This window comes from Lepisma saccharinum, chromosome 9 (genome assembly GCF_977018435.1).
Source record: "Lepisma saccharinum chromosome 9, izLepSacc3.1, whole genome shotgun sequence".
In the NCBI taxonomy this organism is placed as follows: Eukaryota; Metazoa; Arthropoda; class Insecta; order Zygentoma; family Lepismatidae; genus Lepisma; species Lepisma saccharinum.
Genome location: NC_139237.1, coordinates 2280536 through 2298289, shown reverse-complemented (window position 1 = coordinate 2298289; position 17754 = coordinate 2280536). Strand labels below are relative to the sequence as shown.

General features: G+C 41.0%; 1 protein-coding gene across 1 annotated transcript in view; it reads right to left on the bottom strand.

Annotated features, from left to right (window-relative positions):
• LOC145992305 (glutamate-gated chloride channel subunit beta-like) overlaps positions 1 to 17754 on the bottom strand; it is a 169076-nt gene that overhangs the window by 118168 nt on the left and 33154 nt on the right. The window contains exon 5 of the mRNA XM_083128689.1: positions 7151 to 7352. Within this exon, the coding sequence (XP_082984815.1) occupies positions 7151 to 7352 (202 nt within the window). The remainder of the gene's footprint in view (positions 1 to 7150; positions 7353 to 17754) is intronic.

The window sequence follows — 17754 nt, the reverse complement described above, 5'->3', positions numbered from 1 at the left end:
CAGACATCAAGGCGATATTCCCATTCATGCCACACACGCTCCAACATATCCACAGGGATAGACTGGATTGCAGAAGTGATGCGAATTTGCAGTTCTTGCAGGTTTTGAGGCAATGGGGGTATACATAGACACAATCTTTTATGTAACCCCATAAAATAAAGTCACAGACCGCAAGTCAGGTGACCTCGGCGGCCAATTGTAGAAGACATTATCATCATTTCCGGCACATCCAATCCATCTTTCTGGAAGCCGCTAATTCAGATGTTTCCGAACATGTAAATTCCAGTGAGGAGGTGCTCCATCTTCTTGAAAAATAAATTCATTGCCTTCATTTTCTTCCAATTGTGTAAATAACCATTCAGTGAGCATGTCAAGATAAGCTGGACCTTTCACAGTGGCCTCTCGAAAGAAAAATGGGCCATAGACTTGACGTTTCGATACGACACAAAAGACATTCACTTTAGGGGAGTCTCTTTCAACTTCCAAAATTGCATGTGGATTCTCACTCCCCCAAATCCTTACATTATGTCTGTTCACTTTTCCACCAACGTGGAATGTTGTCTCATCACTGAAAATTATTTTTCCTGACAGATTTACGTTATCCTCCATTAGTTACATAAAATGTTCAGAGAAATCTAACCGTTTTACAGGGTCATCAGGTTTCAACTTGTGCACTAATTGCAGTTTGTAGGGGTGAAACTTCAGTCGCGTACGCAGGATCTTAGATACGGTGGATTTAGGGATGTTCAACTGCTGACTAGCTCTACGCACAGACTTCTTAGGACTACGAACAAATGCCTCCCGCACTTGTTCCACAATTCCCGCATTGACAGATGGTCTCCCTGAATGGCATTTCCTTTGATGACATATGCAGCCACGATCCACAAAATCCCGGTACCACTTCAAAATTGACGTGTGTGAAGGAGCCTGATTTTGAAACCTTTGCCTATAAGCACGCTGAACCTTCACCAAACTCTGCGTGTAATGATATTCTAAATCACACCAACTACGTTATTAAATCTTCTGTAATAACAACACAATTTTAAAGGAAAACATTCACATGTAACCTGCCTGCCTGCTAAATATCCAACAATGAACCCGCATCGTCCATTGTTGTCAGGAGTGAATTTATTTCAGTTTCTATGTTTGATCTCGTTCGTTGTTGTCCATTGCTGATATTGGTGTCCATTGTTGACATGCACAAAAATATTTGAGTTTTTCTTTCAAATGTCACTAATTTCATTTAAATACGATTATCCAAAGCGAAGTAATACCATTTTAAGTATGACAGTATTTTTATGGACACTGTGTATTTTGAGGAAATATTTATTTTTAAGAAAATCTCCAGATCTCGTTTGTACTTCTCTAGCGGACTTGTTTCAAACAAAAGGAAGTATGCCGACCAAGGGACAAGCTTTTACGGGCCCTGATCCATCCTCTTGTTTTCATCATAAAAGGAAATCGGTAGAAAGTTGGAGGTCACAAATTAAACAAATGGACCGTCACCAGTCATGGAATTTTCTTCGACTTTTTTTCAAGCACTATGCTAAACCCAATTTTTTTTGAATGGTCGAAATTATTAATGTTAATAAATAATCAATAACGCAGTTCACAACTCCAAAATAGCAAAATAAAATTGAACTTAAAACTACTACAGTCATCAGAAAATGATAATAATAAATTAATAATAATTGTATAGTTGAAACAGCACCTTTTCTTATCAGGAGGTTGGTATTGGCAAAGCTGTTCTTAATCCACACGTGACAGGCATGGAGGACCCCTGCAGCTAACATTACAAATCCAATGGCTAATCCAAGGCACAGGCGATACATGTCACTGTGTAATTGAACGCATTTTCGAAAACTTTCCGCGGTCTGTTTACCATAACTTCCTCCTCCCCAAAAATTCCACGAGTCGCCACTGCTCAAAATTGCGTTAGTCATAATTTAAATTTGGTTCTTAACGTTGTCGAATGTAATAGGGAAAGAGCCCTATTTTTTAAAAAAACAGTTCAGAATGTCTATAATTTTTTTGGTAACAGTGTTCTGCGATTGCAAGAGTTAAAACCTTTAACAAAAAATAAGCCGAACCAAACTCATAAAATACTTAATCCAGCACGGCCGGCAGGAAGATAAGATCTTGAGTGTGATCTTGAAGAGAGACTTTTGATATTTTGAAAGTATTTCTCTTATATAATATTAACAAGCAGAAAGCCAAATGAAAGTAGTGGTGTTATTGACCTTAAGGTGAAATTAAATCTTTCAGTTTCATCTTATTGACTGTTCAACGTAGTCTTGGAGCAGACGAATATCACTTCTAAGTCATTACAAGCAGAATCTCTTGATGTGCATATGCATATATGCTGCATATGGTCTCTTACGAAACGCTTTCCTAGAATGACTGAGCTTCATAATGAAAATGTGTGACAAGTCTAACTAACTGACTAAGTCTCTAGCCATCTTAAACCCGAAGCAGCAACACAGGCCTTCCGTCTGTCATTATCCTGAGCAAGATCTATCCACTCTTTTCCATCCCTACTGATTTCCTTTACGTCCATCTCAACGTTATCCCTCCATCTTCGTCTTAGCCTCCCTACTGGTCCCTTACCATCAGGTTTCCCAACATGAATCCTGTAAGCTCTTCTTTCCTCTCCCATTCGTGCCACATGGCCTGCCCACCTAAGTATTCTTGATTTAATCATTCTAATAATATCTGAAGATGAATACAAATTATGTAGTTCTAAATTATGTAGCCTACTCCACTCACCTGTCTCCTCATTCATTTTTGTGACAAGTCTACAAAAGTAATTTCAAAACAATTTCAAAGAATCAAAAAGATAAGGACGAACTCTATCCGTGGCGGAGTGGTTAGCACATCGCGTTTCGACGCCAGGGGTCCCGGGTTCGAATCCCGGCCTGGGCATGGATGTTTGTGCTGTACATTCATCAATTTCATCATGTCATCACTCATCCCAATATTCGGGAATTATCCAAAAGTGGCAGAAAAAAGCGAAGTAAAATTAAGCTAATCAATCAATCTATCCAAAGACTTGCCAACCGAGCGAGCTGGTTCAACGTATCAGTATTTTATCCGACGATAGGCACAATTTCCTCACAACTGCACAACGTTTTAAAGGCAGTTGTAGACACATAAAAAGTGATACAACCTTATTTTTGTCACGTTCTATAGAAACCGAGCTTCGCAAAGAACATAGAAAGTATAAAAACATTTTCAAACTTTTATTTTAGTCACAAATATTATCAGAAGTTCTTTCAAACACAAGATAAAGGACATTAACTGAAGGTCTCGAATGTAAAACATGGTGACATTTTGTTCATTTATGAGTTCATTAAAAAAAGGTTATTAGAAGCTATACTGTAGATAAATTGTTTTCGTGCTGTGTTTACCATTCTCAGTGTAATTGTATGACATGGCACTTTCACTCAAAAATTTGAGGATGGTACATTTTACTTTGTAACTCAAAAATGGAGCAAAATGTCACTCACCATGTTTTACACCCGAGCCCTTCATTTTTCTCCTTGAGATACAACATAGTTCACTGACTTCCAGTTATCCTGATGTGTGCATGTACAGTCACCAGCAATAAAAATGGGGCACGTAGATCATGAAATACTGGCTTCCCTGAGTATGTTGCTCAAATCTACAGCGATCAGTTTCAATAGCAACTTTTAATAGGTAGTTCTGCTATCGCTATGCACGTTAGCCCCACGAACCATTTCCGGCAAGGTTAGGTTAGGCACGCATGGCACGGAAGCCAGTATTTTAGAATCTAAGTGTCCCATTGTCATTGCCGGTGAGTGTACCTCTCACATTAGCATAGACAGAGATATGTTTTCATAAATTTAAATTATGAAACCTGTTTACGCAGATCTCTATGAGTGAGGAACGTCTTAGCGGTCTGGCTTTACTTTCAACTGAAAATAACAGCCAAAAAATCAAGTTTGACAAAGTAATCGATGCTCTGCTTTGGCGTAAATTTTAATCTCTAATGTTAGACTTGTAATAAATTATTAATCTTAATGTGTTAATGTAAAAATAATGTTTTTCATAGTATCTATTTTATTAGTTATTTTGTCCCATTCGTCTCTAGCGTTTATCAAAAACAACACATCTTTAATCATATTAAAGGGAATTATTGTATTTTCTTACACCCTATATGCTAAAATTACGCATTTTTGTATTCGTAGATCCAGCCCCTCACTGTAATAGCAGTATCTGGGGGGCCCCGCTTATGTAGTTTGCCCCGGGGCCCCCATGAGTCTCGTTCCGCTCCTGGACCCCTGGCGTCGTAGCGAGCTGCCACGGAAGCTGGCTAGAAAAGAAGGCAAGGAGTGTATCTCTTCCACTAAGCGATGGTGATTGTTGACCAGCGACGGTGCCAAACTGAATCATCTAGCGGTGCGGAATGAAATTACAAGGGTGTGATGTTAAAAAAAAAAAGGAAAAGGGAAGCACGACGAACCTCCAGTCGTTGTGGGTTTTCATGACGGGATTATGCTAGTCGTTCGTAACGTCCCAATTTCCTCATGATGGTGGGTGGCCAGCCACCGGTCCCTTACACAGGCCGAGATCTCAGGGGAAAAGTTGTCACGCTTCCCACCGGAAACTCGAACCTGCGCGCGTCCCGTAGCCGATGCGCAAGCATGTGACTCCTTAGACCGCACGACCACGGTGCGGGACGCATACTTTAGTTACTACATCAAATAACAATCAACTTTTAGTAGGATTCTGTGAAAAGTCCCACTGAATATGAATAGTAGTCGTCACTTGCTTCATTTTTATGTTTGCTTTATTGATATATGTAGTTTATTTTACGTCGCTTTTCTGCCACTTTTGAGTAATTGCGACGAAGGGATGAATGGTTCACTTCCCGTTGGTATACTTGACGAGTTCCTCGCTTCGTTTTACAGCATATAATGCGGTTGGTAGTGTGTCCATTTTCACGAAATGTATGTGTTCCTTGCAACTATGCGGTGCGCTGTTTCACCGCAGGAAATGGCGTCACACATTCGATCAAATATTGTGCTGGGTTGACAGCATATAGGCGGCAAAACGGGCATTTTTGAACGACTGTAGCATATCTATGTGCACACAGGGTGAACAGAAACTAAAGGGACAAACTTCAGGAGGTGATTCCTGACAGGTAAAGGAACAAAAAAGTTCATATCAACATATGTCCGGAAATGGACGGTGAACCTACAATAAAGCAATTAGTACCTTTACAAATTACATGGCATGACTTTTATACATGTTACAACAGGTCTTCAAAGTGGCCTCCATGGGTTGCAATGCAAGCGTCCACACGTCACATCATGGATTGCCTCACTTATTCGAATGTTCCAGCCTGTACCCGAATACTGTCACAGGCTAGACGGACACGCTCATCACGGTTCTGCACATCAGGAACTGGTTCAGCGTACACAACACTTTTCAGATGCCCCCACAAGGAAAAATCAAGGGGGGGATAAGTCAGGCGATCGAGCGGGCCATGCCATAGAGCCTCCTTGTCTGATCCATCTTCTGGGGAAGATGTTGTTGATGTGTTGACGAAGAATAATGCAAAAGTGGGCTGGCACTACATCATGTATCAGCCACATTACCTGTCGTATTGCCAAAGGCACATTCTGAGGCTAATGAGGCAGAGTGTTCTGCAGGAATTTCAGATATGTCTGTCCGTTAAGGCGTTGTGGAAGAACAAATGGTCCAAGTAGATGGTCGCCAATAATCCCTGCACAAACATTGATGCTGAACCGTTGCTGATGAGAGGATTCAACCATTCCTCGAGGATTGACTGTAGCCCACAGACGACGATTGTGTAGGTTGACGATGCCATCTCTACCAATGGTCGCTTCATCGGTGAAGACGACTGATGACAGAAACCCCAATATGGTGGTAGCCCATTGCAAAAATCAGTGAGAAAACAGTTCCCTTGGAGGAAATTCCACTGGTGATAATCCCTGCACACGTGATAGGGATAGTAGCGGTTTTCATGCAGGATACACAACACCGTCGCTTGGCTTACACCATACTGGCGGGCCACTTGCCTGGAGCTTGTACTGGGGCTGTTCTCAATATCGTGTAGCACATGTTCCTCCAGATGTGGTGTACACACATGCCGCGGCTGCCCTCCATGTTCGCCTGTATCAAAGGCCTCAGTGGTGCTGTCTGTCCAGGTACTTGGCTCGATAAATCCGTGCGGCCTCTCGACATATACGAAAACCATCTCCGCTTGTTCCTGTATGAATGACGGACCATGGTGCTTCGACGTAGCTCTAATCACACAATCTACAACACAAAAAAGCACATTGTCAGTGTTGATAAGAGAGGAAGATGTCGTTCTTCAGTGACATCTACCTGGCAAATATGCGTTTCCGGACATATGTTGATATGAACTTTTTTGTTTTTTTTCCTGTCAGGAATCACCTCCTGAAGTTTGTCCCTATAGTTCCTATATACCGGGTGGTCCAAAAGTCCCGGAACGGTCACATATTGTGAGAAATACACATCGAATTGGAAAACGAAAAAGTACGTGTTTAATAAGTGAAAGAAAGCTATTCAATGATATCACACTTGATTGATTCCCCACACCCGCCCTTTGGGGGGTGGGGCGGGGTGCAACTGTGACATTTTATATGGAAACCCCCATTTTGTATTGTAGAATCGGAAATAGGACTTCATTCCGAGTCCAACGAGCTATCAACCATCCTCCTAGCTCAGTTAGGAACAGAGATATGGCGATTTCAAATTTTAGGGAAAGGGAAAAAAACAAAAAAACCGAAAATTTCAAAAAATCCACCCCCCCAAAAAAAACCATGGGGCGGGAGTGGGGAATCAAGTGTGATATCATTGAATAGCTTTCTTTCACTTATTAAACACGTATTTTTTTCGTTTTCCGATTCGTATTTGTGACCCATGTCGAGTGGTTTACATTACCCTAATTGCTGAAAATGTTAGTTTATCGGGTACGGTAACCTAATTATCCGTTTGCAACAGAGTTTCGAATTAGTGTAGAAATCATCGAGAGTACTCGGGTAGAACAGGTTCAAGGCATAATAAGCGATGTGAGTGTTATTCTACCGGAAACAAAATATTTTCTTATATTAATAAAAATTTAATTGGAATAACTTACCTCACAGTGAAAAACATTGTTACAAGAGACAGCATGTTAGTAACAAGGAGAACCATTCTTCCAGGAACGATTTCCGGCGACACAAGAAAGCTGAACCAAGAAATGACGACAAGCAGGGAACTCGGGAAATATGTCACCAGAAGCTGGTTGATAATGTTTCGACTGAACACCATTACGAGACGTAAGAACTTTTGGCGATTACCTAGAAAATAGGAAAACAAGAACTTAACATTCTGTTCTTTATTGTTACATCACAAAGCATATGCAAAATCAACATACTTTTCGTGAATTATGCTTGTACGTTACACCAGAAACGTTAGCGAGCCTAGCAGATTTGTAGAGCGTTGGATTGCTAACAGAGAACGTGCAATGTTAGTCTTGCCATCAACAGCAGGCTACTAAGCATGATCGAGTGAAAACAAAGTTGTCACGTGGTTTGCTATAGTAATGGATTTTACCATCGCAAGGGGGAAATCATGCATTTTAAGGAGTATAGAGCTAATCCAGGTCTGAACGTATTCTGCAACGGAGCTACCGCGTTGAATTGCAGGGAAAATATTCTACAACCAGCTGCCTCATGACATAAAACTGATATCTCCAAAAAATAAACAAATACAAACAATAAAAAAAATATTTGACAGAGAGAGCTCTCTACAATAGCAGAGAATTCATGGAACATGACAATACAAGGCCAATGTACTAAACAATATGTATTTTAATTGTATTCTTATTTCATTCATGCAACAATGATAATGTGGTTTTATTTTTATTGTAGTGAAATGAAGTGTATTTTTTTAATTTTTACTTTGGTGTAGTGATGTAATGTACTACATAATGTTTCATCTTTTTTGTTATGATATACTAAACTAATTATTATTTCATTATGTATCTTGACGTTTTCCAAGGGTCAACGGAAGAAAATAAAATTCAAATTCAATTCAAATTCGAATAGTGGGAGTTCAATAGTAGCGTGACTCCCCTTTTGGCAGCAGTACCGGATCGGACACCACTAGAAGCATTCGCTTCACTCGATTTTCTACTGCATTTATTCTTTACATTATCCTTTGTAAGGTATAGTAGTAATGCACCGGCGTTGAAGTCGATAAATCAATTGATTGGAAAAGATCGATCAAAGATCAATTGATGATGTAGTTGTGTGGGCAAGCAAGTGTTATTGTTGTTCGCGATGACGTCATAAAATGGGCGTGGCTTAATTTTGCGAGGAGCGTTTTGATTGGTTGGAAAAGTATTCGGGTTTTTCCCGCGGCGTCTGAAAACAGATGGCGTTAATGATTCTGAAATTCTGAGAATTTGGGTTGGGGAGATTCTCGGAATTTCCGGTGTCTGAAAACAGATGGCGTTGATGAGGCTTTTAAGTGGTGCGGTGAATGTTAAGTGCTTTTTCTTGGAAAATGGGGTTTGTCGAGTGTTGTTTCGAGGAAATGTTGTGAGAATTAATGGATGTGGTTTGGGTAATGGGTTTGGAATGGTAATTGCTTTTGCATTCCTGAAATTCTGAGAATTTGGGTACATGTTTTTGTTGTCTGAAGACAGATGGCGTTGATGATTCTGAAATTCTGGGAATTTGGGTACGTGTTTTTGTTGTTTGAAGAGAGATGGCGTTCATGAGTCATTCTGGGGAAGGTGGTGTTTTTCTCCGGGGGCCGTTGATGAGTTTGAAATTCCTGGAATTGGGTGTGGTCTGAAAATCATGTCCTAGCATGTTTTAGGTTTAACCTTCCAGGGCGACTGTTTGAAGTATGTTTAACGGAAATCGTGACGTAGAAAAAAGAAGGTATAAATAGAAGGGATACAGGATAATAGTATCATGTGAGGATGGATGTGTGCGGTACAAGACTGTCTGATAATGGCGTGAATTTCTACGAGGTTAGCTACGAGGAGTTCTGGGAACTTGTTCGATCTTGCGGCGACCTGGACAACGATCCAACGGCCCTGCATCGGGTGCTGAGTTATTTCCCGTTTATGTATGTAGCGATACCTGAATCTCCCTGGTGTGGATGTTACCTGTTCAACGGATTAGGAAAAGGAGTCCACCATCACTGCGAGACGTTGAAGGAGATAGAAGAGAGGAAAAGAAGAGCGGACGAGAGAACAGGATTTCCAGGTCACGGGTGTATGTGCGAACTACGTCGCAGGAAGGAAGAGGACAAGATCGGTGAAGCTTTGAAGCAGAGAGTGAAAGAGTGGCTTTCATTGCTGGCAGACAGAAATTCCTTGTGGTGTTCTGGCTGTGATCGTCCTTTGTTACGTAAATTAGAAGGACATCCCTGTTTCCCTGTGGTTCCTGCAGAAGGTTTCGGCGTCCGCAGACGTCTGTTCCCCGACGATCTTCAGGTTGTTCCTTTATCACCGATACCTGGGGCGCCGTCACCTACAGTATCCGATTACTTTACCTTTTATGACGTATGAGAGTGTTTACTCACCACGTCTGCTGGACTCACGCCGAGCCGTATGTTATCAATTACGTATCAGTGAATTCGAGATACAGAACATACAGAAAGTGGCCTATAGGATTACGTCAGACTCCGGAAGAATTAGTGACTGCAGGATTTTACTATTCAGGCTTTAGCGACAGAGTATTATGTTTTCATTGTTCGTACGGACTTTGCGATTGGACATCCAAAGATTGCCCGATTCTAGGACATTACATGTTGGTACCCCAGTGTCCTTTTATACAGAGTGTTGCGGCGTTACATCGTAACTCCAAGAGCTGCAAGTATTGCGACAGTATAGAGACTCCTGAGAAACCGTCCGATAAACCTAGTGTGGATTCTGTGTGCAAAATATGTTTTCAGAATCCTAGCAGTGTTGTAATTCTCCCGTGTCGACATTTTGTTTCCTGCGGATCCTGTGCTTCCCAATTGGACAAGTGCGCCGTATGCCGGGGTAGCATTGAAGATACGTTGACAGTTTTCACCTGATGCCCAAAATGGATGTCTGTTTTTTGGACGTTCAAGGTCTTCGAGGAGCAGGAGGAGAATTTGTGTGGAAAGAAGTCGGAATTTTAAAATTTCCTTTTGACAATGCATTTGACTGTGTAGTGAAATCTCCATATGGTTTACGCTTTTTGAGTGAAAAGTATCGCCGAGTGAATTACTGGCTCCGTACCAACAAACACGGCCTCAACTGGGGAGATGGATGGCTACCGTATGAGAAATTAGGAGATTTGTTATGTGTTGTGCTTGTGAATCAAACAGTGTACGTCAAAGGTACGGAGAAAGTGAAATGGTTTGAAAAATTACTTGGAGAAAAAGGTATGGGTAAAATATCTGTACGTAACATCGAAGAACTTGAATGTCCAAAATTGAATAGTGTGAAAAACAACACTTCAGGAAGATGCAAAGAACATAGCAAATGTAAAAATGTAAAAAAAACCTGTGCAGTTGAAAATGTCTGGAAGATGTACAGTTTCTATTGTAATAAGTACAAGAAATAAAAGCGTTTTTTAAAATATACAAATGTTTTATTTACAATATGGATATAGGTTTACAATACATAGAATAACACAAATGTTGTATTTACAATTGAATATGAAAGGTTTACAATACCTGAAGGGTTATATTACAATACATAAAATAACAATACACAGAAAGAACAATGGTTCATTTACAACATCAGATACATGAAAGTAACAGAACTTATTTACAATGTCAATGTCTGTCCATGATTGTTCTCAAGATATATTTCAATCATCAGTTCATTGTACCAAAGAATATAAAAATAGTTCACTAAATTGGGCACTTCTTTTTTTTCTGAAACCATATTGTTCTTGATACAATATACAAAAGCCTCCATTTCGGGTTGCAATTTATGATAACGTTCGTTCTTTAATTTCTGCAGAGGCCAAAAAAGGTTACACAAAAATAAGTGTAGTTCAGAGGCTGTGAAAATAAAAGCATCGGATGAATGATGCTGATACATCGAGATACAACGTTTCCCGAAAAAATTTACACCACTCACGGTGATATTTCCCGTAACCAAGTAATTGAACCGACGACCTGTTTCGACGTAATTCAGTAAGTCAGATTTCAAAGCCCACAGTTCTCTAATCTGCTTAGAATCGATGCGTACGGGTGATCTCCCCTGTTGCGAAAACTCCCACACCAAATTGAAAGGGGATCGCTTTTCGAATCCTATTGCTACGAACTTGTTTTTTTCCTTGTTCAGAAAATATGTGTTAGCAAGATAGAGATCTAAACATGTCTCTACGTTGTGTAGTCCAGGACATTCGATTGTATCTGGAGAAAAGCCGATCTCCCTACGCCGTTTCATGAAATCACAGTCTGAAGTCACATCTATTCCCTCGTCCATCGGTTCGTTCTTGATAGGGACAGTTTCGATTTTGAGGGGTTGCACACGTTTGCGAGTTTTACGTTTAGAAGCACCATCCTGATGGGTCATACGTTTCACTAGTTTGTCGTGTTTTTCCATTGTCGAATCCCTAGCAGGCTCCATGATGTTTTCACTGGAGCTGTCTCGACGGCACTGAGAGAAAGATGCAGCAGCACACATTTATATAGCTTTTTGCATAACACGACACCGGATCGCGTGGATAGAGCAACACGATTGATCCCCTCTCGGGCACTTGCAATGGGGTAAACATTTGAAGATCTGACGAAAACGGTGTAGGATATATCCATCTTTACTGACACCGGGCGGAAATGCTTGAATGAAATCCTTGGTCGTAACATGGCGTGCTTTGTAATAAGCATACACGCAACAGTAATGTCCGCACGTCGTGGCCAACACCCCCTGTAAGGGAATGTTGTTGTAAGTCCAGACCGAGGAATGACGGTTCAGGAAAGTTACGAATTCGGGATAGAAAGGATGAAATCCGTATGAATCGAAATATTCAGCCATATTGTTTTTGCCAAAATAGAAGGCCACCCAGTGTGTACCCTGGAAGTTGGAAGTGTCGGTGTTTGCGATTATCAAGGCAGGGGTAGGAAACGTCCGAGGTAAAAGATCTCTCGAGTAAACACCGTAGAAAATGTTCTTGGTGGAACAGTTTCGAGATAGAATCTCCCTGATCTGCGACGTGTTCATGCTGCCTATGTTTTCGAAAACGGAAAATGAGAGTACAGCGTTCTGTTATTTCTATACTCTCAAGATGATATTCTTCTAATATTTGGGGGGGCGGTTGCGTGTCAACAGGTTTGGCAGACAGTACTTCCAAAGAATCACTATTATAAATATCATCACAGGTTATCAGTTCGATGAGTTTTCCCATCTCACGTTACATATGTTTTCATACGTTTATAATAATATTCCTGTCTTTGGTCATTTCTATGCACCCAGGGCTGCTGTCAAGTAGTTCGGGAAACGATTGTATGTTCACAGGTTTTGAAGTTGTCACTTTCGAAGAAACACTACTATGCTTAATAGTACGGGTTATCACTTTGGTAGGTTTTTCCATCACAGGCAGTATAATGTCTACATCAGAACTGTCTCGATAACACTGCGAGCCAGAAACACGAGCACACATATTTATAGACAAGTCGGTCTCACTGATGGAGGATAACACCTCTGTCTTTTGTTATATCTACTGCACATTCGAATTCAGCATACAGAAGGCATGTTATATTTTCCGACAGCTGGGGAGAAAATTGCATCTCGGCACCGATGATACCTTGTTCCTGGAGACTGGTGTGCGTGTCGTTTCCTGAAGAGTCAGGCGTTATGTTGAAAATCAGGAAAAAGGATCCGTTCTCGAACATTTTCCTTGTGATCTGGTGTCCGTAATTGGCGTGGTGAATGCCTGTACCGGAAAATAGAGTTTGATAGGCACGTGTTATCAATCCGCCGTTCCCTCCTGTGGTGACCCGCAAGGGTTCGTAAGGTACGAGTTCTCCATTTTTCACAAGATGGAAAGAAGATAGATTGAAACTTCTAAAGTCGAACGGATTTTTCTTACTGTCTCCGAGAAAGCTGGCGGTGGATACCATAGCAAAAAGAACAACATGCGGAAAAGGACCTTGAAAAGCATTATCGATCGAAATCTGCTGCGTTCCGGCAACGTAAGAATAAGCTTTGATGACGCTTCTGGTGAACGGATAATGGGCTGGAGCGTAAGAGAGTGCTCTGTCTATGGCCAAACTGGTGGTAGGAGTAGGAATGATGTGATTTATTTCGAGAACAGCCTTTAAAATTTTTATTCTGGTGGTTGGTGAAGTCTGATCTCCCCAGATGTAAAAAGCATCACGTGACCTGGCTAGATCGATACGTACTTCAACGCCGTTGACCAGGTATTTAGGTTGGTGGAAAAAATCTATGTGCAGTTTTCCCATAAGTTCGACTACGGCAGACACTTCCGTAGGATTTCCTGTTGTCGGAACGTGCTGGAAAAAGTCTTTTCTGGCGGTAAAACCTTTGTTGTCGGCGGTGATTTGATCTTGATGTCCAGGTGTGTCTAAGTACCACAAGGCATTTGTGAGATGCGTGTTCGCAGCATCGCTGCCGTAATTGATTTCTGCTTCGAAGATTGATTTATATGCGTAATTGTTATCGGCAACTGTTACAGCGATACCGTTGAGAGCCACTGTAACTTGTGAAAAAAGTGAATGGAGAGGATAATTTACGACCCCGCAGTTTTTTGTGAGGGCGTTGGAAGGTTCGGAAGCACTCATGGGAGACCCATCTTGATTGACCATCTGCGTCAACAGACGAAGATAGGCAGATGAAAGATCTAGAAAATCTGTTCCTGCCGGCGGAACGGCAAACTGAAGTATGTTCTGATTATCTATGGAAGCGATAGGCTTGTAGGCGACTGTGTAAGTTTTTTCGACATTTTGCTGAATAGGTTTTTTACTGAAAAGATCGAACTGCGAGATCATGCAAGTGTTATTCTCCATCATTAGCCAAAAATATCTTTTCCTGCCGCCTTCTGTTTAATTTTCCTTTTGCGTGTCGTCCTAGATTTTGTGGATGTTTTTCTCCGCTTTTTGGATGCGCTTTTTTTACGGATCGTAGATGTTCTAATACGGGTGGCTGAACGTTTTAACATCGACTGAGCAATTTTTGTTGCAGGTTTTGTTCTTATACCGGAACCTACCAGAGAGTCGATTTTGCGTTGTGCTTTACTTTGAAGATTTTGACCCGCTTCACGTACACGTTGACGAACGATAGTTCTCGGAGTTTGCTGACTTGTTGCAATGTCTGTGATAATGTTAGCGCCTGTTTTCAAAGCTTCTTTTCCGATCGCTTTTGCACCACTCCAGAGTAGAGGTTTCACCATTCTAAAAAGTCCTGCAAAGAGAGACCCCAATCCTCTCCCTTTTTGAATTCTAGTTGAACGATAGATGGGTCCAATTCCCCCACGGATCTGATTACTGTAATATTCGGTCTGCGAATTCATGGTGATTCATCAGCTTTTCGACATAGACTGAGCAAAATGATTCCTTACTGTTTTTTAAAAGGACTTTGCTTTCCTACGAAAATGTAAAACAGCTATTGTAGGTACGGAGCCGTTTCTCAAAGGCAGAAAATATCCTTGTCTATCATACATCGCAATTTCTATTGTTTCGAAAGAACCTTTATCCAGAGAAACGTAATGAATCGGATTAAATGTATGAGGGGCTACGGGTACTGTGCGAGATGATTCTGTTTCCGAATACTGTTTTCGGGTAAGACGTAAAAGACGTAGCATTTCTCCTCCGACCAACTGCTGTTTCACGAGATCGGAATAAATGAATATGTAGGGGTTGTTATCCACGACGTTATTGGACACTGCGTGCGTAGAATAAATAGATTTCAATACGTCATATCGAAATTTGGCGTAGTCATCAGTTTCGTCTATGGGTGTAACAGTATTTGTTGGAACACCTTCCGATTCAGGATCGGGAACCCCTATCACGGACAGATGTTTGTTCACAGCCTCTTTAAAGAAAAATCTGAGATGAGTAGGAACAACGGCATTAGCCGGGTTTGTTTTCAGGAACTGAATGAACTCCTCTATTGTATATGTTGCTGCAGGAAAATAAAATGGCTGCTCGTTAATATAGAGTGTATTATCCGTAGAAACAGAAGATCCCGACGCGTCCCATTGCGCTTCCAACAGAAAATGCCAGAATTGCTTAAGAACGTTTCTCCGTATTTCCAGGTCGTTGGGGAGGGATTCTTCGATGGTAGAGATCAGATCCTCAGCACTTGCATACGTCCGAACAGGAAAGGTTACCGTTCCGTAATCTGTTTCCAAAACATTGTCGTATAGAGTTGAATAATGCAGTTCTGCTAATCCGACTTCCCACAATTCTGGAGACAGATCGATCCGTTTTGCAAGTTTTACGTTGAAATGGGTCAGCGTGTTGTTCGGAAAATACTTCTCCGATGCAGATGACGGTAGGTAAACATAGAAATTATCGTCCATTCTCGCCGAACACAAAGAACTCACTGGATCGTGGTGACGATATATTTTGATATAAATATGTTTTGGAAATTAGTTTTCTGATAACTGTTTTACGGAAGATGCCTTGATCCACGAATCAAAACTAGGTGGATATCCGAGCCAGCGAACCAGGTATTCCAAATTTTTACCTTTTCCCCGACTGTTCAAAATCTTATCAATTTTATACTCTTCGTCAGGATCCGAATAAACTTTTTGCAGTTCATGTTTGTAAAATGTGCCTTTTACAGGTTCTTCGTTTAAATCGTCTAATATGTATACAGGTACAGGTGATCGCTGAACAAGGGAGTGGATTTTGAAAAGTTCTCGTGACCACGATTGTTCGTATCCCTTCTCAAAATGTCCTTTGACGACAGAGATTCGTACGAAATCACCAACATTCAGATCTGAAGACGGTTGTGAAATATGTCTGTCAGGTTTGTTGAGACGTCTCCACACGATGTAAACGTTAGACTCGTTCACATCTCGAGGTGCCATCCCTATGGAACTGTGGATAGTTGTATTGTAACCTTCGAGAAGTTGCGGTAAAATGTCTACGTAACGTCTTGTTTGTTTCGATGTGAAATATTTCCACATTCGTTCTTTCAATGTTCTGTTGAAACGTTCCACTACACTTGCTTTCACAGGATAATTTGAAGCGATCGAGAAATTTACATTCTCATTTTTTAAAAACTTCTGGAATGTAGAATTTGTGAACTCCGTTCCTTGGTCGGTCTGTAGTGTGACAGGTTTTCGTCTGCTTTGTCCGAAAATAATTTTGAAAGCTTCGGTTACCGAATTGCTTGTTTTATTTCTTAGTGGTAATGCAAAGGCATATTTTGAGAAAACATCGATCACTGTCAGAAGATATCTGTATCCATCGTTATGTTTTTGTATCGATGTCATGTCGTTGAGATCAGCTTCCCAAAGCATGTCTATGTTCCACACATTGTAATGATTTCGGGGGAACCTTTTCCTTGCAGGTTTGTGGAGTGTGTACGTTTCCTGGTGCATCAACCATTTTTTCACCGTGTTGCGGGATATATTTTTATCCCGCACCGCGTTCCATAAACGATCTACAGATGAGAATGAAGCACGGTGTCGGGGATCGTAATATATTTTGGTGAGGATTTTATCGTGTTTTAACTTAGGGACTCCCATGACTGATCTCTCTGTCTACGGCTTTTTCTCAGAGGAACCAGCTTGTATGCGTCAGGTGTTCTCAGAAACGGTGTAGTTTTTCTGGAAACACGGACAGTCGCTTTCTTCTTCTTTTTCTGTTTCTGTCGATGAGACGGTCCAGGGCTTTCCGTTGACGATGCTGAGAAGTTCAACGTCTTCGGATCAGGAAGTGTTTTTTCCTGACGTTCGTCTATCAAATGTTGAGCCGTAGATTGGTACTCGTCGATGATATTTTGTAACTGATGACGTGTATTACGGGGTAACGTCTCTGCTAGGTTCGGAGGAAAATACGTCGATCCTGGCGAAATAGTAGAAGAACCGTCGTTATCTTGAACAATAGGAATTTGTAATGGTTCTTTGGATTTTCGACTCAGCCATAAATACTCGTCCAGTTCCTTTCTGTAAAGACGCCATTTCTGGTCGTCTGATATATTTTTCATTTTCAGAATATCATTCATTTTTTTATCCAGAACGGATAATTTCTGAGTTACAGACGAGTCGGACCCACGAATACGTGCTAGCTGTTCCGGTGAAAGGACGATCATCTTTTTGTAGGAAGATGTCATTTCTCAATGAGGAATGAGAGTACCGAGAAGACCCGATAACAAAGAACCTAGAAGTAAGGGTAGAAATCCACCTTTTTGCACAAGTAGTTTTCTTCGTTTTTCGATGTTCACTTTCGGTTTCACGAGATTGCGTAAGACCGACTTGTAAGGTGTCAGACGACGTTTTGTTGACGGTTTAATTTTCACGTTTCCTTTTAAAACGTTCAGGCAGCATTCGCTGATGAAACGAATTGTCTTTTTCGGAGCACTTTTCAATAATGATTTACGGATTTTGGTCGGCGAATTTTTCAACACGTGCAAGAAAGGTGAATGTTTCTTGAAAGAAGACGAATGTCTATTCCTGTTAGAACGTGATTTGGTACGTGTCTTCCTCGTTCTCCTCATCTCGATGTTTTAAACATTCCTGAGGAAGATATGCAGTTGAGTAATTCTGGTTAAAAATGTCTGTCTGATAA